This window comes from Streptopelia decaocto, assembly GCF_964273445.1.
Source record: "Streptopelia decaocto genome assembly, chromosome: 24".
In the NCBI taxonomy this organism is placed as follows: Eukaryota; Metazoa; Chordata; class Aves; order Columbiformes; family Columbidae; genus Streptopelia; species Streptopelia decaocto.
The window spans coordinates 2,920,314-2,941,934 of record NC_138679.1 but is presented as its reverse complement, the minus strand read 5'-3'; the positions used below and the strand labels follow the sequence as shown (position 1 = coordinate 2,941,934).

The following is a 21,621-nucleotide window of genomic DNA, read 5'->3' as shown; positions in this document are numbered from 1 at the left end:
AGTTTATGATCCATTTCAAACTGGAAAACAGATTTGTTTTGGAAAAGAAGTCTAAACAAAATGTTTTGGCAGTGTTTCTCAAGCAGAAGGGACATTGAACCTTCTGTTTGCCAGCAAAATATCTGCTTTCTCTGGGAGGAAAACATGACCCAGGAGATCTTTTTTTTTTTTTCCTGTCTCTGCCACTAACTCACTGAACAAACAGGAACAAGCTCCTTTCTCCTCTGATACCTCTGTTTTCCCCTCCACTGATAGGAGTATGTCCATAGTTCTCAAGCATACAGGACAACCTAATGGAACTGAGAGAGAAGATGCTTGGGTGCACAAGTAGTTGGTGTCACCGGAGGCTGTAGTCTAAGCAAGGAGAGGGAACACTTGTTTTTCAGCAGACCCAGGTTCTCTGAGTGCTTAAACAGGCTGTACAGAGATGTGATTTGGGCCTCATGCCCGAATGTTCCCCAGGAACCATTGTCTTCAGATCAAACCCACCTCCCATTAAGGTTTTAGATGAGAATCATGCTGTAGCTGTTTGTTTTACCCCCAGGACAAGGTGTGAGCTACTGTGCGGCTTTGACACCAGAAGATGGTGAGAGATAAGCTTTTCTGTTCCCTGTATCTCAGGGCTCTTCTCTTCTGCCTCTGTCCCTTCCCCAGCCTTCACAGCCACCCAGCTCTTCCAACCAAAGTGATTCTGCAGGGTTATGGAGAGCATCAAGGAAGGAAAGCCTGGCTTAGTGGAGGGAAATTACGATTATTTTATTGTCAGCTTGAAGCAGATGCAAATATTTATGATAGTTCAATAGTCTGAGCCATAGGGATGTGAAAAATATAAAATAGTTTATTTACAGGGTGACTATAATACTGTCTGTGCTGTCCTGTGCTGGCTCGGGCTGGAGATGTAAATCGTTGCTGGCTGGTTGGAGACACAAGGCACAGCTGAGTGCCCTTGTCTGCTGTGACAGCATCGTCTCCCAGGGCCTTAGTTCTGGAACTGATTGAGAAACAAAACCAGCGTTTAAGAGATTAAAGCAAAAATTCACCCAGAGCCTTTCCAGGTCCCATGGAGCAAGGGTGTGTGTTCAGGAGCAGAGAGGGAAGCTCAGGGAATAGTTGCTTTTGACTTGTCCTCTGTCTCTGACCCGTTTTCTGTCTTGGTAGCGATACTGTAGTAGTAGGAGCGTATTGTGTTTTCCACAGAAATAAATCCTGGGCGCTCTTCCCATCTGCAAGAGCAGAAAGGAACGAATAGAGTCAACGGAAGGGACAAAAGTGGACTGATTCAGTAAGAATATACCAAACACAGAAGAACCTGGGGAAGAACAGCAGCCCCGTTGTACCAGGGGAAGGCAGCTGAGACTTCTCTGGGGTGGAGAGGGGCAAAAGCACAGAGGCTGTGACATCTTCCAGGGTTGGAACAGGCAAATGGAGGGGTATGATAATAAAGAAATAAGTGCATCATTTATCGTGGACTGGGGAATGAGGCACTATTTGCGTTGTGTTGTCACCATCCAGACAATGAGTGTTGTTACCATCTAGATGGTGTGGTGGAGCCGTCACCCAGCGAAGAGCTGAGCTGGTGAGAGCCGTACCTGTATGTCCAGCACTGCTGCATGAGCGCGTACATCTCCGCCGGGCAGTCCGTGGGGCAGTCCATGCGCTTCCCTTGCTCTATGAAGCTGATGACCTCTGGGCCTTTCATTTTCTAGGGTAGGATCAAGTGGGAAAATGCTTTAATGTTTTTGGAGCTGACAACAGGATTAGAAGAGATTAGAGCTGGGCCTGGGGTAATGCTTTGGGTCCGTGCACCACCCCCCCCATCCAGTCCCTGTCTGCAGCCCCAGCACTAGTGTTCCATGCAGCCAGCACAGCCTGCTGACCCCATCCCAATCCTGGCAGTGACTGAGCAACTGATTTTGCAGTTCTGCAAACAGGCAGAAGGATCAAAGAGAAGATCTGCTTTGATTCAAACCCAAATGAATTTTTCCTGCTTCTTCTCCCTTATATGAACACAAAGCTGCAGGATCCAAACAATCTAATTTGTGCCTTTTGTAAAGTGGAAGCGATCCTGTCTCCTTTCCCTTCTGTTCAGCAGTGGGAAGAGCACCCACTCAAGAAAATAGGTGTAGTTTGTGCGTGTCAGCCTTTTCTAGAGCAGGAGAGCTGCCTGTGGCATCCGCCCACGCTGGCCCAGCTCTGCCTCACCTTGTAGGGTTTCTGCCCGTAGCTGAAGGCCTCCCACATGGTCACGCCGTAGCTCCACACGTCGCTTTTGCTGGAGAACTTGTGATAGAGGATGCACTCTGGGGCGTACCATTTCAGGGGCCACTTTCCTGCCGTCCTGGCCTGTAGCAAAGCAAAGAGGGTCGTTTCTGCCCTGAGACACAGACTGTTCTGAGCTGAGCTGCGATTCTGCTTTGTTAAATGTTTGTGTCAAATTCCCCATGCCCTGGGCTGGGAGTTCATTATCTGGATCCTTCGCTGTGCTGCCACTTACCTTGTAGTAGCTGTCGTCAGCGCCAAGAGCCTTGGACAGCCCAAAGTCACTGATCTTGGCATAATGCTGGTTGACCAGCAGGACATTTCTGGCTGCCAGGTCCCTATGGACAAAGTTTTTTTCCTCCAAGTACTTCATCCCCATGGAGACTTGGTGCATTAGCTCCACAACATTGTTGACTGTAATCTCGTCCCTGGGGAGGATAAAAAGACAATACAGTAATAAAGGACTTGCTGTTACTCTGTTCACCACAGTGCCCTGTGAGTTTTCCAGCTGCAAGAGATAATAAATGTGGACATCTCTGCTCCAGAAGCATCAGTCCTTATTACATCACATGAAAAGACATCTGTGCTGTTACCAGCTTCTCCGCACCTACAAAGCCAGGCTTGCCTGGGAGTTTGATGAGAAGGGCAGCACATCAGCCAGCCGCATTTTATTCACTACTCACTTCTTGGAAGCCAAGAACTTGTTGAGTGGCCCTCCAGAAGCCATCTCCATCACGAGCATCAGGGACTCCGCCTCGCAGACCCCAATCATGCGGACAATGTAGGGGTTGTCCAGCTGATGCATGATCTGCGCTTCCTTCATCATTTCGTCCTTCACTGTTTTCTCGTTGTTGCTCTTCAGCACCTTTATGGCCACGTCGATCTGCTTCCTGCACAGGGTGCAAGAGGAACACGTGTGGGAGGAATTAAACAGCAGCTGGACTCGCGTATCACAGCTAGGACTGCAAACCGCATCTCACATGATACTGTCTGATCTCTCAGCGGCAATCTCAGTAGCCTGTTTGACAGAGCCCTGCACAAAAGTGGTATCCCAGGCCAAAGAGGGAAGAATCACCTCACCCTTACAAGTGTAGGCCAGTATTTGCCATCTGTAGATCTCACACACTGAGACACCCACATCATTGTTGCCACTTTTCAAGGGGGAAACTGAGGCACAAAGTGGGAAAAGGCCAAGGCCATCCTTGTGGACTCACAGGCAACGAGCAAGAGCCAAGGATCGCACATCTCCTCAGTCTCACTCCTTTGCCCTGGCATGGACCAAGATGACCTCAGAAGCATGGACTTGCTCCTCCGAGCCCTGCAAATGCCTTCAGAAGAGGCAGGACTGTGCAGTGCAGATTGCACTCTCAAGGGCAACGAGGCTGTCACTGAAAGTCTGTGGCAAGTCCTCACTAACCTTCCAGAGCATCTCTTATACCTCTACCCCATAATCACTTTAAGGTCCATCTAGCTAAAGACAGGATAGCTGGGGACACCTCCAAGCTCAGCACCCTCCTTCCACTGCCTCAGCATCCTGCGGGGCAGCACTACTCACTTTCTCATTTTGTAGACTCCTTTCTTGACACAGCCAAAGTTTCCTGCCCCCAGTTCCACTTCATCAATCATCAGGTGGTCCCTCTTCAGGAAAAGCTTCTTATCCTTCAGTTCTTCTGGATCACTGTATGGGCTTTCGTAGACACTGGTGTCCATAGGTAGCAGGCGTGACTTTCCTGCACCTTCCCAAGAGACAGAGGTTTTAACAGCTGTAAACAAGATATCCTTCCCCATCCCTCTTTCCCTCGCCATCTGGGAAGGTTTTTCTCTAGTCTCTTGGCAAATTTTCCTTCAAGCTCCAGCATTCAATCCTCCCTCCTGGTCATCTCCCTTCCTTTCACAGCCTCTTATAGCGAGCCAGGATGGGGAGAGGTGTTTGCACATCCCCACTCCACATATCAGACCCTGCAGGACCTGGGCACGTGCGTGATTCCACCCCGCTGCAATGTAACCGAATACACTGAGTTTTTATTAGGTGGAATGGAAGATGGGGAATGAGACAGGGCTTGATTTACTGGGTGCTCGGTGTGGGCAAACAGTTTTGCAATATTTTTGTCTCAAGGCTCTGAAACAAGTGGGATGCTCCTGGGGGCTTTGCAGCACTGCTCTTTGAGCAAGAGGTGATAGAGATGTGTCAGGCAACCCCCATGGTTCCTGTGACATCCCCAGGTCCCATCTCCTCCCATTAGGAGGAGAGGGCTTTCAAAGACACTTACCTACAGGCTCTGGCGTGTATCCATCTGCATTGAGAGGTCCAAGGTGTCTCTGGAAAAGAAACGAGGATAAAGTGGATAATGCAACCAGGGGAAACTGCTTTGAAATGGGAGAGGAGAGGGATGAGGAGCCTCTGCAGCCTGCTGAGCCCCAGCTCCCTCTCCACTTTCCCCACCCCTAAGTGACAAATCTGCAGCAGCAGGGTCATCCCAGCCAAGTCTCTGCTGCTTGTTTTGAGGCAGGGAGCGAAGGGAAGCCCGGAGGCAGCTCAGCTTGCAGCCAGCCCACCTGCGTGCCTGGAACAGCCTCTGTGAGCACACACGGACACCGTCAACAGCCCCGTCCCAAAAGCAGACAGTGACAAAGCGCTGCGGTACATTTCTCCAGTGCAGCTTTGAATGCCAGCGCTGCTCACAGCAGAGTTGCCGCAACATGAGAGCCCACCGCAGATTGTGAAAGCTCCCTGAGAAGACGGGTGGATGCTCAGGACTTTATTTATCCTCCGCTGGGCTCCGGGATGGGCTCATGTAGCCCAAAGTAGCTGGTTTCAACACTGCTGGGCACTGGGGGCGGTGACTGAGCGCAGACGTACCCTGAGGCCGGGGGCGCAGAGGGAGCACAAAGACGTGGCCGGGGGCCAGCAGAAGAGGCTGAGCATTCCCAGAATCCCACCACATCTTCCTCGCTCCCGCCTGGTGAGGAGGGCAGGGGGAGCAGCGCTCCCCGAGGACAGGCCCACATGTCGCGAGGAGCACAGGATGAATGGAAACCATTTTCAGCTTAATGGTAGCTGTGCCCAGCTATTCCTTGTTCCCATCCCAGCTGGAAAGGGGACAACATTGCAGCTGGGCTTAATATATTCCATTTGAGTTATTGCCTTGTAGAGAAGAGCAGAGTTTGATCAGCAAGCTTGAAATGTAATAACGTTAAACTACTGAGGTACCAATGTACAGATCCTCCCCAAAACTTACGCTTGCGGAGGGGTGGGTTGGTGGAACCGGTGCTGCAGACACTGCGAATCAGGAGAGAGAAGTTGTTATTAATTTATGCCCCAAGCTGGATCACAGCATCAGTCCTTGAAGGACCGTGTGGATGTCTGGGTCTGATCCCCTCTCCTATAAAGACAAATTTCCACAACTTTAGCCTAAAAAGGTGTGGAAACATGCCTGGATGTGGGAGCCCTCAGGGGAGGCACAAGCCCTCTGGGGGACCCACAGTCTCTGTCAGTCCCAGGAGTCCCACAGGCAGGCTCTAAAGTGGTGTTTCTGATACTTGGGCCAGGACTAAGTGACCCATGGTTGAGTGCTCAGCTCAAGAGACCCGTCAGGAGCCAGCCTTGCAGGACGTGTTGTTTCCTGCTGCCTAAAAAGCAGGTCATTTTTTAGAAGCCATCTGTTTGGCACCAGAAATCCCTAATCCATTTGAAGCACTGATTCCCCCATCTGCTCCTGCTTTCGGGCCACCCTAGGCCAGCCCTGGAGAGTGGCCTTTTTCAGCAGACTTTTCTGACTTGCCCCGTTTGCCAGAGGAGCAGTGACCTCACTGTTCCCTCAGCACCAGTGTCCGAGCAAGGCTGGACATGGTAAAGGAAATTTGGGGTGGTGTTGCTCAAGCTGCCCCCACTTGGTGCTAAACTGAGGCCAGGGGTGGCACTGAGAGACATCAGCTCACCTGGCATGTTGGGGTTGGGGCAGGTTTCCCTCAGGTAGAAAATCAGCCCGTCCGGTTTCAGTTTCAGGTACTCCACCAACTGGGAAGGGAATTGGAGGAAAAAGAGATTATTGCAAGGAGAAAATAATCTCTTTTATTTTGCTGGCAACTTGTGTGGCTTATGGTAATGATTTCTCTCAGACTGATGGCAAACAGGGACTTAACTATTTCTTTCCCTCCTCTGTCTGTGCACTCAGGGATCTGCTAGAGCAAGTGCTTGTATACTTGGATGTCTACCAGAGCTGGGAAGAATTTGAGAAGTTAACTAAGGACCAAAGGAAGAAGGTAAATCTCCAGCAGGAGAGCCAGGTAGGGTGTTTTCAGTCTGATGTTATTGTTGTCCCAGCCAGAAAGGTTTTTAAGTTGTGTCATGTTTGATAAAGTGTTGAAGAAAATTTTGCCTTCCCAGAGGAACCTGAGGGTTGGCTCTGTGAGCCCTGGGCAGTTTTTCACTGCAGCAGCCGCTGGTTCAGGCACAGCGGAGACTTGACTCTGGCTGGAGACAACCAGCCCAGCCCCGGCCACTGGACCGCAGGGGAGACGAGGCTTTCTCCTCCCCTCCTGCCCAGCTCGGATTTCATCTGCAGTTGGGAGCCTGGCATGGTCTGTCTCCATAAAAATGCCCCAAAGTCTTTGTTTTCAATCAAATTCAGAGTGAAAACAGTCCTGGGAATTTGAAAAATTCAGCAAAACAGAATGTGTGTCCCCCAGACAGCCCTGCCCGGAGGAAGCGCTGCTGTCCGGGCCCTGGAGCCAGCCCGGGTGTGTGCCATGGGGCAGAGCCGGCTCCGGGGGACAGGAGACCCCCCCAGCAGCACTGAGAGCTGCTGGGCCCTGTGTCCCATTCCCCAAAACCCTGACCCAGCCTCACAAGGGCTGCAGGGACATCACAGCCCCCTCTACTCCCCAAAGCCCCTGACTCAGGGGTGGTGGGATGTGTCTCCCGCATCTTCTGTCCTGTAAAGACTTTGGCAGCTGGCTCAAGACTCCTGGCCTCCTCTATTCTTTGCACAGAACTCAGTCACTTAGAAAACAGAATTGCAACCTGCACATAATAGTTTTGCTGGGGCAGGGGCAGCGTGGGGGCTGCGTGGGAGGGACAGCCTGGGATGAGCATCTTATCGGGGTCCGCTGCAGGCTGAGATTCGAGGTGCACGCTGTGGCTGAATGTGTGACAGTTTGCCTATGCGGTGCAAGTGTAATTAACATAACCATCTCAAGTATCCTGGCTTAAAGCTAGGAATTAAAAGCACTAATCCTCTTGTTTCCTTGGAGAGGCACCAGACCGGTGTCAGGCATGGAGCCAGTGGTAAAGCCAGCGCTATTTCAGAGCTGCTGTGATATCCCAGATTTAGGTTTCCTGAGCTAGGAGTGCACAGAAATGAATACAGCGAAGGGAGCTGATGGACAGCCAGACCCAGGGATGGAGGAGTTTTCCAGAGGGGGCTACAACCACCAATGAATGGCCTAAAAGCCTTTAAAGGTCCACATGACCCTGTCCCTCAAGTCAAGGGCAGCTGTAACAAGGGAAAAGTGCCTTTGTTTTATGAGGACACCAATGATGAGCATCCCACAGTACGGTACCTGCCACAGCGTGTCGAACTTGGTCCCCTCGGGGATCGAGTACTTGCCGGACTTGTCCTGGTCTATCCGATAGTGATACACCGTCTTGCCATAGATGAGGGAGAGGGCGTAGGTGCCATTTTCCTTCCTTTCTCTCAGCCTGGTAGGAAGAAGAACTATTAAAAGAGCAACTCTGGGCTTTTCCCTGCAAATTATCAAGTCTGCAGTGGTGGGGGGGTCGCTAAGTGGGCACTTGGTAAGGTGTCCCTGCACCCCAGTGTTGGAATTACACCTTCCCAACACCCCTGCGCAGAGGCTGAGGAGGGACCCTTCACCTTCAGTCTCTTGCTCCTGTCTTCCATCCTCTCCAGATAATTATTTCTTGCTCTAACTCATTCAGGGGATAATTAAATTAAGGGCTGTCCACCTCTGCAGAGATGCAGAGCAAATGCTTTCTCCTGTATTTTATTAGCCATACACTGTCTACATGTCAGTGTTAAATGTCTTCATCTACTGAACACTATATGTCATGTCATCCAGTGTATGAGCAAGAACACTTCATAGAGAAACCTAAATATGAGAAACAAAACCCAGACTGGCTCTTCCTGGTGGCCAGATACTTTCTGGACAATAATGGGTTTGGGGTGTCACACCCTGGTTTTGAAAGATCCGTAACCACATATTCAGCTAAACCTCCTTTCAGGAACTGTCACATGAAATAAATAACTACAGGATGGTGGAGAGATGGTACAAAGTACCGGGATCATCAGTTTTGCCCACTCACAGGAACTTCCCGTCGGGTTGTGCCCCAGAGTAGAGCCTGCGCTCCGCCTCGTCACGGGCGATGCTGCCGTGGTACCAGGGCATCTTCTCATGGGCTGTGGTGGCAATGAGCTTCTCCACCTGCGGAGCCTGGCTTATGATGGCCTGTTCGAGTGCGTCCCCCTGGAAAAGGGCGAGAAATGAGACCTCCTGCCACTCTGCTGCGTTGTCACTTGGCTTCAGCACAGGTTATTCACACTGTTTTGGGCAGATGGCACAGAAAACTTGGAAGGTCTTGTAACTGAAGTGCCTGTAGCCTTAATCATGCCTATCGCAAGAGTGGGTTGAATTCTGTTCTGCTACAGAGCAGAGTATCTTGCTTATCTGAATAGGTCCGATCCCTCAAATCCAGCTGAGGTCCATTGTCTTGCTGGTGAGGGAAGAGAGAAGTCATCGTATTTGTACGGGGGATTTAACATGAGGCTCACAGGGTGTCTTTCAGCCCCCATTCCCGGGAGCGCAGGACCCTTTGCTGGTGGGTCTGCCCTCCTGGCTGCTCACTGTCCCCAGACACTGCAGCTTGTCAAGAGCAGTGCAGTCTGGAAATCATGTGGAAGACCCTAAATTACTTTTTCTGTCCCCACACATTTTATAAGCAAGGTGGGTTTTTGTTTGCCGGTAGGTGGCAATGTCCTTTGTGTTATCTACTGGTGTTCACAGATCAGCTTCTCGGAGAAGCGCTATAGAATACCTCAAGCACCTTTGTTCTAAAATAGGCCAAATCTAGAGATCTTGCTTAGAAAGACTCAAGAAGGAGAATGCCTGAGCCATTTTTCCTCCAGGACTTCGAAGTGTCTGAGTAGCCACATTCATGGTGACAGCAGGTAGAAGGAAATTAATTATGTGGCTGCCTATTACCATTTACAGAGTTTTGCCTTATACATATTTATATTCCAGTTTGCAATAAAATGCAGGAACTTCCCTGTAGCTACTTTTAAATGTAAATCACAGACCTGATCCAGTACCCAGTACCTCACTCTCATAGGCAAAACCTCCACTGACTTCAAAGAGTGAGGAATACCTGAGGAAGAATTTAATCCTGGTTTCATTACATTCCAGCCCAGTGTTACGGAGGCACAGGCGCCTCATGCAGAGAGTGATGATCTAACTCAGCGAGTGTCCCGTGTGCTGCAGAGGAGCAAACAGCACGTGGGGAAACGTTTGCAGAGTGTGCAGAGAGCTCCAAGGCCCTGCAGAGCACACACAACACCGGCTTGGGAAGATGTTTATTCCTGTTTCTGAAGGAGAAACTGGAAAAGAGAGACACTTAAGACTGCTCCTAGTGTCATCAGCCCTCGAGGAGAAGGACCTTGCTTTACTGTGCTGTAAGAGGGGCACGCAGTGACAGAGGACAGGGCAGCGAGCGGCAGTGAACCCCGAGGGAGCACTCCCTGCGCGGTCCCACGACACCTTTGCAATGGCCAGTACCTCTAGTCTCCATGTCTGCCGGACGTATTCGCGCACCATATTGTCCCTCATGCTGTCGAAGACCCCGGGCTGGGGTTCCACCCCGCTGGGGCGGTTGCAGGGTTTGCGGAGGGGGCAGCACAGCCCGTCGGCATCCTTGGAGTAAAACTCGCAGAGCTCCTCCGGCCCGCAGTGCGCTTTCCCCCCCGCGATGGCGTACGTCCCGTTCATCTGGCGCTCGATGGCGTAGTGGTAGAACTGCAGGTTGTAGACCATGGAGAGGACGTACCCCCCCAGGCTGCGCAGGCATTGCCGCAGCAGGAACAGCCCGTCCGACATCCCCGCCAGCTTGAGGTGCTCCTCCGCTTCCGACCTGGCGATGCTGCCGTAGTAAAAGGGCAGGTGAGCAGCAGCATCTGGCATCTCTGTGGGGCCGCCCGGGTTGGCTCACGCGCTGCTGGTGTTCGATCTGGAAGAGAGGAGCAAAATTCTTCACCGGCACATCGTTTCACAAAGAAGTGTAATTGGGATTCTGACTTTGCCTGGAGGTTCTTCAGCCCTGAGCTGTCTGTGGGATGATTTCAAACATCTCATGGAGAGCAGCAGTGGGGACATTCATACCCTCAGCCAGAGAATCCCACAGTGATTTCTCTATCCTGCCCTGAATGGGGCTAGAAAGTATAAGTAAAAATCCATCTGATCTTCATTTGAAGATCTGAAGCACTAAAAAATGCATTGAATCCTACAGTGAATTGTTCCAATGGTTAATTACCTTCACTATTAAAAATGTGCTTCTTACATACATCCCAAAGTTTTTAGCTTTGACTTCCTACCATTTTCTCTCCAGTCCTGTTCACAATAAAAGGAAATTCTTTTTCCTGTCTGAATAAATCAGTTTTACCATGAGAGTCTATAAGGCAAAATCCTTAAATGGAATGCTTAAAACTAAAACATCAAATCTCTGAAAAACTTTTAAATAGTCACTTGCACCAAGCACAACAAAAGGACGTAACGATAAACCCAAGTGCTTCTGGGCAGACATTAACCATCAGTTGCCAGGAAGAAGAAGAAACCTTCCCCTAATTGTCTCTTGAAAAAATGTATGGATTTTTCCCAATACCTGACTCTGGCTGGTTTGTGAATTGGCTGATACTCTGATCCCGTTTGGCGGCTCCTGTTTCTACATGATGCACGTGCTCCGGAGAAAGCCGGAGCTCAGGTGTGGCCACCCGTCACCGCAGGGTCACTTTAATCCCACTGGCTCCGTTGAGCTGCAACGTGGAAATGTTACCAGACCCCTGTTCAGAGCAACCCAAGAGCAGAGACAAACCTACCGCCGAACTGCTGCAGCACCAGCTCGCGCTGGGAGTCCCGCGAGGAACAGCCCTTTGCTGCCTGAGTCACTGCAAACCTGCTTCTGCCAAAGAGCTACGGGGCTCGTATCGAATCATCTAAAATCCCACCCAATTTCCGGTGATTAGTGGAAACATGATCATACTCAAAGGGTCTCATTTGTTCCCCGGAGCCCGATCTTTGATTCTGTCATTGCGCAGATGCTGACCCCAAAAAGATCAGAGTGTTTGTCTCCATCTGCATTTCCTGCAAATGCGTCACTTGCCTTCAGAGTAAAGAAAACACTAGTTCTTGAGCCAGCGTGCTGGGTATTTCATAGAGTCACAGAATCGTTTTGGTTGGAAAAGCCCCTCAAAATCATCGAGTCCAACCATAACCCAGCCCCGGCACTGCCCCGTGTCCTGAGAACCTCATGTCCGTCTGTCCAGCCCTCCAGGGATGGTGACTCCAGCACTGCCCTGGGCAGCCTGTTCCAATGCCCCACAGCCCTTTGGGGAAGAAATTGTTCCCCAGATCCAACCTCAACCTCCCCTGGCGCAACTTGAGGCCGTTTCCTCTGCTCCTGGCGCTTGTTCCTGGGGAGCAGAGCCCGACCCCCCTGGCTCCAAGCTCCTTTCAGGCAGTTCAGAGATCAGAAGGTCTCCCCTCAGCTCCTGTTCTCCAGCTGAACCCCCAGGTCCCTCAGCCGCTCCCATCACACTTGTGCTCCAGCCCCTCACCAGCTCCGTTCCCTTCTCTCAACTTGCTCCAGCACCTCAAGCTCTTTCTTGTGAGGGGCCCAAAACTGACCCCAGGATTTGAGGTTTGCCTCCCCAGTGGCATAACTCTCATTTCCGAACACGACAGGAGAAGTCGCTGCCCGCTGGGTTGTATCCCCTGCGCTGTTGAAATGTGGCCTCTGCTCTCACGTGGTGGCTGGAGCTGTGCCTGGGCTGCTGGTCGCCCAGCTCCATCTCACCCCGTTTGCCCAGAGCCTGGGCTGCCTCCTGCCAGCCTCCGGCACCGCTGGAGAGTGGAAGGGGTTGGCTGGATGCGTGCTGTATATCAGCAGGAACCGGACAGGGATCAGGAGAAACCGTTCCGCTGTGTGCACCCTGCTCTGCTCAGCCTGCAACAGCAAAGAGCCACAGGGAGATGGATTAATGGCAACCAGACTTTTCCCTGCCTGTTTGTTTGTTGTCTTCATTAAGCCCAGAAATGGCCCTGATGAGAACAGGAAGGGAGAGCAGGCTCCGGCGAGGAGGCGTTTGAGCCGAGGCAGGAAACCACAACAGGAAGCCGTCGGTGGCATTTGCAGCTTGAGTGCGGGACTGGCGTAAACCGTATCAGGCACAGCATAAATAAGCCTGAACTGTGAAGCCCCTTTCATCAAATTCATCAAATGAAGCAGAGTGGGGTCTTGGCAGACCTGCCAGGCTGGGACACAGAGGGCAAGTAAGTCAGTGCTTGGAACCCAAATGTCCTGATACCTTGATGCCTCCAGGCATGAAAGCAGCCCAGACACGGAGCCTATCCAAGCTCAGCTCCTTAGATGTGACAACTGCCCGGTCATCCCAACCTGCGCCTGGTCCCAGGGGCGGGCAGGTCCCAGGACCGTGGGTTGAGGGCTGTGGGGAGCAAGGGTTGCAGCTCTTGGTTCCAACTGCAGAGTCAGACTCGTGAGTCACGTTCACGAGTCGAGGAAGAGGAGTTGCTGAGTGGGCAGTGGGAGGTCGATGGCCTTCTTCATGTGTTACTAATTTCCGCTCGCTACCTGGGATAAACAGCGATTAGGTACGAGGATGCTGCACCCAAACATGCTGATTCCCTTGTCTGGAAAGCCCAGGGCCAGAAGATCACAGCAAATGGAACGTGTTTGACAATTGTTCAGACAGGTGAAAGTGAGATGGCAGAAGCCATTGATCACCACCGAGATCCCACAAGGTTTCCAGCTGCCTACACAGGCAGTTCTGTTATAAACAGACTGGTTTTCCTTTCCAAGCACAGGGCTGTGAGTCAAGAAGTATCAGGTTGGTTCAGGCTATGCCACCCATTTCATACACACCTTGCTGCCACAAATGAACCCTGTTAGAAAGTGACTCTTATTAGAAAAAGCTCCTGAGTCCCCAGCCATGAGGGAGAGTCACCCCCTAAAGTCTGAGAGCAGATTTAAACAGGAGATGTATAGCCTCTCTAAAGCTCTTGCTTTAAACAAGTTTGTCCTGCCATCCCGGCTCTTTCTTTCACCCATACACCAGCCCAGAGTCTTCTGGGTGTAGCTAAGCTCAGCTTCCCACCTCCAGCTCTGTTCCTTAACACCGCTCCTGGGTGGACCCTGATCCAGCCTTAACAGACCTGTACAAACCTCATACAACTTTTTTTTCTGGCGCTGCCTAATGCAGATGAAAATGAGAACTGATTTAATAGATTGCTTTTATAAACATTGCAAACTAGTGCCTGGAAGAAGCTGTGCGAGGGACCCTCTACCACCATTAATTTCAAGTAACAAGACCTGATTTTTCCAGCACCTGTTTAATCTCTGTCCCTTGGGCTGTAGCGACTCAGACACCGGGTGTTTCTGTTCACTTTGGGCGCTTCCCCCCGGTTAGAAACAGCGTTCAGGGAGAACAACCATAAAAGCAGGGCTCCTGTGGTAATGGCCATGTTTGCCAGTTGGTGTTACGATGTGAAGATGCACTGAAAAAAGCAACACCCACGTAAAAAGCATTCGGATCTGTGCACCGTGACACACAGGAAAGCCAGGCAGGAAGCTATTGAGATGTCAGTCAATCAGATCTATATATAGCCGGCCACTTGCTTTTACTCAGATCAGACAAGAACCATCAGGAACTGGTTTGATTGTATAATTTCTCAGAACAGCAGAACCACTTTGTGCAAATCCTGAGCCAGACCCCGAGTGCAGCGGATGCGCCGATGAAAATGTTTTCCAGTGAAGAAGGAGGAGGCACTGACAAACTTTAGCATCCTGTTAGGACCCTGTTTTCTGTCCCATTGTCCTGGCAGCGATAATTCCTCCCAGCTCAGCCCTGGGCTGCCCCTTTAAGGTGGCCGGTCAGAGGAGGGACCTGTCCAGGGGTGGGAACCCTGTGCTGGGGATAAAGGGGCTCAGGTGGGCTGTGTGATGTGGGGTGTTGCTGGAGCTGCTCCCCAGGTTTGTGTTGGCAATGTGGGGAGGGGTTGTTTTCAGTAATTCTTTAAAAGGTGTTTAATTGGGTGGCTGGAAGTGGGGTCTGTGTGGTAGACGTGCCTGTTGTCAGCCTGGCTGGTGCGGTCTCCAAAGAGCCAGGAGTCCATATTGAAAATAAATCAATAATGGGGGGGTTAGAACTAGATGAATGAGATAGCTAAGCTGAGGCAGGCATTGTGTAGTCTGTAAACCCTGTGGTACCCAACCAGTGGGAAGCAGGGGAGGGAATTTGTGGCTGGGATTTGGGGGGGATATAAGCAAGGGCTATTATATTGGCAAGATGATAGTTACCTATACTCTGAGCTCCCTGGGAGGGGCTGCAGCAGCTCTGCTGGTCCCAGGGAGGAGCAGGATCGGGCCTGCTGAGCACAGGCTGCTACAGAGCAGGATTCAGAGGCAGGAGCAGGTGTGAGGTGCAGAGCAAGTCTCCAGCTTCTTCTGTACCTGCACAGGGACCTCCTGGGGTCCCCAGGGCTGCAGGGGAGCAACCATCCCCCGGCCCTTCCCTTCAGTCCCCTTCTGTTGTTCCCAATTTGATCTGAGAATTAGGTTTGCAGTGGGGAGCCTGGTTGAAGATGTGAAGGGCTGACAAATGCCTGCAGTGTGCAAGTTCCCTTTCCAAGTCATTCTTCCCAGGAACACTGTGCAAGAGGGTGAACTGAAGGGCTGATTCCTAGAGCTTTTTTTTTAAAAATCTGAAATAACAAAAGGCTTGACATGCTTCTTAGTTCAAAGAAAAAAAAACCGAAAAACTTAACTTTGGATTGGCCTGGATACATTCTTCTAATTGTTCTTGATTAATGTTTAATTTTTATTTATGCACTCCACAGCAGCTCTTCCCAAGATTTCCTCATGAGCACTTGCATTCCTGGCTGGAGCTGCTTTCCTAACCTCCCTGCTGGCTGCTCATTAAAACCTCAGCTACTCAACCATTTATTAACACTTGAACTATGTGTGAGTGGGAGTTTATGAAAGTGTGAGCCCATTTATGTTTGTGCTCATAAACAGTGTGCCTTCTGCTTGCATGTGAAGATAATCATCTTTTCAGCTTCTCAGGGAGTAGTACTGACTCAGTCCTGCCTGAAATGGTTCTGTTTACAGCAACTCCGCAGAAAAACCTGCCCGATTTCCCCTAAGGACCTTGTCTGCTCTTGCTGGCCTTGAAGCCTGCAGGTAAGTCCAAACTGCCCCAGCAATGCCTGCGGATCCCAGGCCAGGTGCAGAAATACTTCATGTGCCTCCCCCTTTGAAGTGGAGCATGGGAGCCGTTTGGCCCTGGGGACAGTCCACAGTCCTTTTTGGAAGGAAAAATGTTGAATTCCACACTTGCAGGGCCCACAGAGGGACCTGGCGCTGTGATGCGCTTGGTGTGAAGATTCCTAACAGTGACAGGACGGTACCAGACACAGGCTTTGAGAAAAGCTGGTGCTGTGGATCAGTGCCCCTGTTCCCCCTTCTAAATCCTCGCCCAGAGACCTGGTGCCACCCCATCACAGTATTACTGGAGATCAAAAACAGAAGGGAAGGTTCTGCTTCAGCGTGTGTGGCCTTGGTGTCACAGTACATGTGTGCTGTAAGCAGCCAGCGCTGACCCAGTGCCTTGTGTCCGTCAGCTCCATTAGAACACGTATCCCCACATGCTGCTCTCAGCTGCTGCTGCAGAGCCAGCCTGACGCTCCTACCTGTCCCAGAGCCTCAGGAGTTGTCACCTCTGCTCCCATCCTGCAGCTCTCGGATCTTTCCTCCTTGCCGCTCTGAACCTGCCCGAGCGGGCAAGGGTGCTCGTCCTTCTCCAAAAGGGAGAAACAGTGCAGCAGAGCATGGAAAATCGATGACATGCTTGTTCGGTACAGTCAGATGGCAATAAAGGCCTGAGCTCATTCATATCCTGCTGGGGGGCTTGTTTTCCTTCTGTGGTTATTTGTCAAATGCTAATGAGCGGAAGCAATTTGCTCCTTGAGCTTTGAGAGCAGGAGATGGAGGGGGCTGGGAGGGAACGGCCACCTGCATGGGGCCTGCTAGGTACAGATATCTGCCTTTTATGTTCCAGCTGTTGTTTTAACGGCTGGGATCGCCCTGTTCCCAGAAAGCAGCTTTCTGGTGTTAACCCTGCTTCCTCAGTGTTCACCGGTACGTGTGAGCCTGCAATGCAGATGCTGCATGGGTAGCATGAAATGGAACTTGGTGCTTCTCGCAGGAGCCTGGGGCAGATATTTCTGCTGTGCCATAGCAAGGGAGTTAAATAGACAGCGTGGGCTTCCATCAGCCAGAGCACAGTGAGAATATTGCAGCAGGAAGCACCAGTGGGTCTCTGAAACGTGCGGATGGTGTGTTAGTGCATCTGGATTAATGCAGGTATGCATGAGCACGTTTCCTATTTGCACGTGGTCATGCCCGTGGTGTATCACATGCTCCTTCTAGTGGGGTGCACCCGTCTCTTCCTAAAACCTTGTTGTCTGGCTGTACTTTGCTTTGGCTGTGGATGGAAGACACAACCAAGCGCCCAGGAAGAGCAGCACAGAGCAATGCAAGCGGCTGCTCTTAGTCCGCTTTGTGGGTAACAGAGCTGACTCACCAGCTATAGATGCTTTGGCTAAATACTTGGCTCTTTCCCTAAATAAAAGGGGATTGATTCTTTATCTTGTGCTTATCTTCCATTAAAAGATCCCTGGGCAAGTGTTTACCCTCCATAGTAGCCTGGCAGACCTTGATCAATCGGAACGTAAAGAACCATATTTTTCCAAACAAGCTGCAGCGAGAGACACAGAAAATTGAACTGAATGTGTTTTTTTGTTTAAACTCAAGCTGACATTAGTATTTCAGGAACATTCAGTGATGTAGATGGGCACGAGTCCCCTGACGCCACCCAGAGCAGAGCTTTGCTGGAGGCTTCGGTGGCTGGATTAGTGTGGGGACAGAAACCTGAGCGTTGGTGCCACTTGGAGCTGCCTGGTTTGTAGTATTATATCTGTGGGGGCAGGTCTGGAACACGGGGTGCTGGGGTCCCCGAGTGGGGTGACACAGCTGTGTGATGGGGGAAAACAAAGTCACTGTGTCCCCTAAGGCTCAGCTAGTGCATGTGAATTTGTTTTGGAAGGCTGTGGAAACACCCTGCTGAGCCTTTGTAGAGCCACTGAAAGCACTCCTGGCTCCAGACTCATTGATCCTCAACAGCTTTTAATTAGGATCTAACGGCCGTAGTTAAACACAGTTAGGTGCAGTTTCCTGCCTGGTGTCCCCGAGTGCTCTTGTGTCTGATAACTCAGCTCTGGGTCATCGAGTCTAAACAAACGGTGTCAAGATGTTTGTCCTGGGGCTGAGTGAGAGCAGAGCTTGTCCCTGTTTGTCCTGGGGATGAGTGAGAAGAGAGCTTGTCCTTGCCACTGAGGTGGAGCTGGTGTTGACAACTAACCCAGAAGAGCAGAATCCTCTGGGTTTTGGGTCTGGCAGATGGTTCCGTTGAGCCAATGACAGAAAACTGCAGCAACATGCATAAATTGGAGGATGGGGGCTCTGTCTTTTGGTTCCTTCTACCTGGCCTCCCTGCCTTACCATGTTTGCTGAAATAACTTAGCACACAATACCAAGGGCCTAGAGATTGGCTTCAGCCAGTACAGAGGCTCTGGGGAGCAGCAAGCTGCAGAAAGCTTAAATGAGGCATTTTTGGGAGGGATTGATGGTCTGCGTGTGGCTTGGGCCCATTCCTTGGCTCTACCATGAGTAGCGTGGGTGCAGTGAAGGTGACACGGGGCTTCGAGTCGCATCGCTGCGAGAGCACTGGCTGTGGTGCATCTTGCTGGAAATCACAGAATGGACTGGGTTGGAAAAGACCTCAGAGATCATCCAGTCCAAGCCTTGGTCCAACTCCAGTCCATTGACTAGATCATGGCACTAAGTGCCATGGCCAATCTCAGTTTCAAAACCTCCAGGGCCGCTGAGTCCAGCCCCTCCCTGGGCAGCCATTCCAATCCTGACCACTCTCTCTGCACAGAATTGCTTTCTCATCTCCAGCCTCAATTTCCCCTGGCAGAGTTGAAGCCCATGGCCCCTTGTCCTATTGCTGATGCCTGGGAGAAGAGCCCAATCCCCACCTGGCTAGAACTGCCCTTCAGGTAGTTCTAGAGAGTGCTGAGCTCACTTCTAAGCCTCCTCTTCTCCAGACTAAACAAGCCCAGCTCCCTCAGCCTCTCCCCATAGGGCTGGTGTTCAAATAAGTTTATTATGTCCTGCACTGGCTCGGGTCCTTCTCTGGAAGGACCGAAACCTGCTGAGCAGGGTCGATGCTGCTCTGAACAGCTTCCCCCCCTCCCTGCTCCGGGTGGCGAAGTGGCTGACAACTCTGTTTCCAACCACAAAATGATGGTGGTTTTTTTACATAAACATCTGCATTTATGCTTTGCCACTTAGAAATAGATGTAATTGCTGAGCTTAAAGTTTAACAGCATTTATTTTTTTTGCAATGCCTAGAGTCTCCCCGGAAGATTGCAGCCACCGTCTGCACTTCTTAGGGGTGTGCAGTTCTTGTCCTGAAAAGCCCAGGAAGAAGAAAAGATGGAGGAGGAAGAGGAGGTAGAGGCAGATTGAGGCGAGGAGGACTGTGGTGTGCGCACTTCAGGCAGGTCAGGTGCAGAGCTCCATATTGTTTGGTGTGCAGGGCTCTGCAGCAAAGGGGGTTTTGATGCCCTCCTGATGGGCTTCTTGTGCTGGGTTACCAGCTCTACTGGGGGAGAAACAAGCTGTCTGGAGGTAACATCATTCCTGCAGCTTTAAAAAATATAAAATACATACCACCCATGTGGTTTGGTACCAGTTGCACCTTGGTGCTATCGAGATTACTTGTTTCAGTAGGTGATTTGATGCTAGAAGTGTTGGAAACATTGCAAGTTCAGGAGAGAGTAATAAAAGCTATGAAAGGCCTGACTGGGCTGATTAATGAGCACATTAATGGAGGATGCGCATTAATGAAGGATGCACATTAGTTGTTGACCAACGGTGACAGGGAAAAATTTGACAGCAAGGCAGAAGTATGTAAAGAGTATGATCATCTTTCAGAGAGGAAAAGCTGGTTTGGGTGTGCTGATAAGATGACATGGGGGATAAAGGAGAAGATATTAATCAGTGGAAAGTAAGCCTGGTTATCAAGAAACATTTCCTAACAAGAAGATTCATCAGGATGTGGAACATGGGGAAATAGTGCAAGTCCCATTGCTAGTCACTTGAGACCGGATCAGAAAATGCGCTGTAGGGAATAATCCTCTACAGGCAGGAAGAAACTGGGATGAGCTAATAGGACTTTCCCATATCTAATTTCTGCAATTCCGAGTTCCATTAGGGAAAATAATACTTTCAGTTTTTCTCTGGCCAACGTAATTTCCAGTTCAGCTAATGTTCTGTGGAAAACTGAACACTGGATGCTGAAGTATTTTGCTTCTGCTGTTGACATTTTTGGTGGGCTTTTGTTGGACATCAGTGTCTGAAATGAGAATGAATATGTGTGGATTCTGAACGCTGCTGTGGCTCCTGCCGTTGTTTCTTTAGGAAATCCTATCCCAGGAGCATCAGCAAACTTTTCAGAGATGTGGGACCCTCCTCAAGAGGAAAACTGATGATGGAAAGCTTAAAATACAAAAAACTGTCAATATATTAGGAAGCATAACCTTATAGATTAGTTTGTTTATCCCCCTGCCAGCAAAGGAACCTTCTGCCTGATCCCTTCTCCAGTTCTGCCTGTGTGATGGGATTCCCTTGCGTCCCTGGGCGTTTATTCCACAGCCTAATAGACCTCCCCGTTAGGAAATGTTCTCTGAGGTTTAATCTCAACTTTCCTTTGTTCCAGTTTATTCTGTAACATCACGGACTGTGCTTGAATTGGAATTGTGCCTGTTTGCACAGCAAAGCACTGAGCAGTACCAGATGAAATGACAAAGAAATTAAGGGAAGTAAATGTGAGTTTGCCACAGGCCTCTGTTTTTGAGTCTATTTGCTGTTATATTTGTCAGTAGGAAATCGCTGAAGTCCTTCTGGAGTATTTGGAGCAGGTATCCTAAGTCATCCTGTGTTACCGCTGAGGCTCGCAAGCAGTTTAGAGAGAAATTGCCGGAGGAGACAAGTTTTGGTGTCATGTCCAGCAGTCAAGGGAAGGGAATGGCTGGCCCTGAATATTGGATTATAAGCCATCATTTCAACATCTCCTGACCCATCTAAATCTTCAAAAAGAATACGGTGCCCCCTAATTCAAACCTTTTCTTTTTCCTGAACCAATGGAGTCATTGATAGAAAAGCTGGAGTGATCTCGTGATGAATTAATCTGGGACTATTAACACCAGCGTTTCACAGGATCTCCACGAAATCCTGATGCTCCCGGGGTACACAGTGGGGTATGAGCCAAGGAACAAGGTGGCCGTGTCACGTAAGAGCTGCCCAAGATACCAACGGCAAACAAAGCGCCTCTTACCTGGTCTGCGGATGGGCCGGCTGTCTCGTCAGGGCTTCCTTATGGCGATTTCGAAGAAAGGAAGGGACGACGGGGCAAAATGTTCTTTGGCGAGTGAGAAATGTGTCGATTTTGGAAGGCGGGAGGGGAACGGGCAGCACCATCCAGTGAGCTGTCTGGCATTCGCTAAGCTCCGTTTGCTGGTTTCTTTGAAATGTGACCTATTTCCTTGTTGCACAGGAAAGAAAAGAAGAGAAAATAAAAGCTCTGAAGAGCTGAGACCTTCTCAGTGCCAGGAAATGGGTCTTCTATGGAAGAAAACAAGTCAGAGGAAGGTGGTGAGAGCTGCTCTTGCTTAAAAAATAGTACAATATTAGGAAAAAATTCTTCCCCAAAGGGCTGTGGGGCATTGGAACAGGCTGCCCAGGGCAGTGCTGGAGTCACCATCCCTGGAGGGTTGGACAGACGGACATGAGGTTCTCAGGACATGGGGCAGTGCTGGGGATGGGGAAGAGTTGGACTTGATGATCTTGAGGGGCTTTTCCAACCAAAGTGATGCTAAGAAAGGCCCTCTGTGTAGGGCTGCTTTGGTGTTGTGGTTTGTGATGGTCAAGACCGT

At 50.4% G+C, this 21,621-nt stretch overlaps 1 protein-coding gene across 2 annotated transcripts; it reads right to left on the bottom strand.

Annotated features, from left to right (window-relative positions):
* Positions 1–767: 767 nt before the first annotated feature.
* Positions 768–21,043, bottom strand: ZAP70 (zeta chain of T cell receptor associated protein kinase 70). 2 transcript variants are annotated; one of them, XM_082071878.1, is made up of 13 exons: positions 21,024–21,043; positions 10,051–10,498; positions 8,585–8,745; positions 7,822–7,960; positions 6,199–6,277; positions 5,499–5,539; positions 4,530–4,578; positions 3,815–3,995; positions 2,943–3,149; positions 2,495–2,687; positions 2,203–2,343; positions 1,590–1,702; positions 768–1,223 (listed from the first exon to the last, which is right to left on the bottom strand). In XM_082071878.1, exons 2-13 carry the CDS (start codon positions 10,450–10,452, stop codon positions 1,100–1,102), a joined length of 1,830 nt encoding a protein of 609 aa, XP_081928004.1. In that variant the 5' UTR covers positions 10,453–10,498; positions 21,024–21,043; the 3' UTR covers positions 768–1,099. The 2 variants fall into 2 exon arrangements, with proteins under 2 accessions (XP_081928004.1, XP_081928003.1); XM_082071877.1 differs by lacking the exon at positions 21,024–21,043 and adding an exon at positions 11,364–11,433.
* Between the last annotated feature and the right edge of the window lie 578 nt (positions 21,044–21,621).

Excerpts from the sequence above, each read along its gene's own strand:
- ZAP70 (XM_082071878.1), bottom strand. The coding sequence starts at position 10,452 with ATGCCAGATGCTGCTGCTCACCTGCCCTTTTACTACGGCAGCATCGCC. Across the intron at positions 8,746-10,050 it reads GGCAGACATGGAGACTAGAG|GGGGACGCACTCGAACAGGC; the intron begins GTACTGGCCATT and ends GCCCTTTTCCAG. Across the intron at positions 1,703-2,202 it reads ACGGGCAGAAACCCTACAAG|AAAATGAAAGGCCCAGAGGT; the intron begins GTGAGGCAGAGC and ends ATCCTACCCTAG.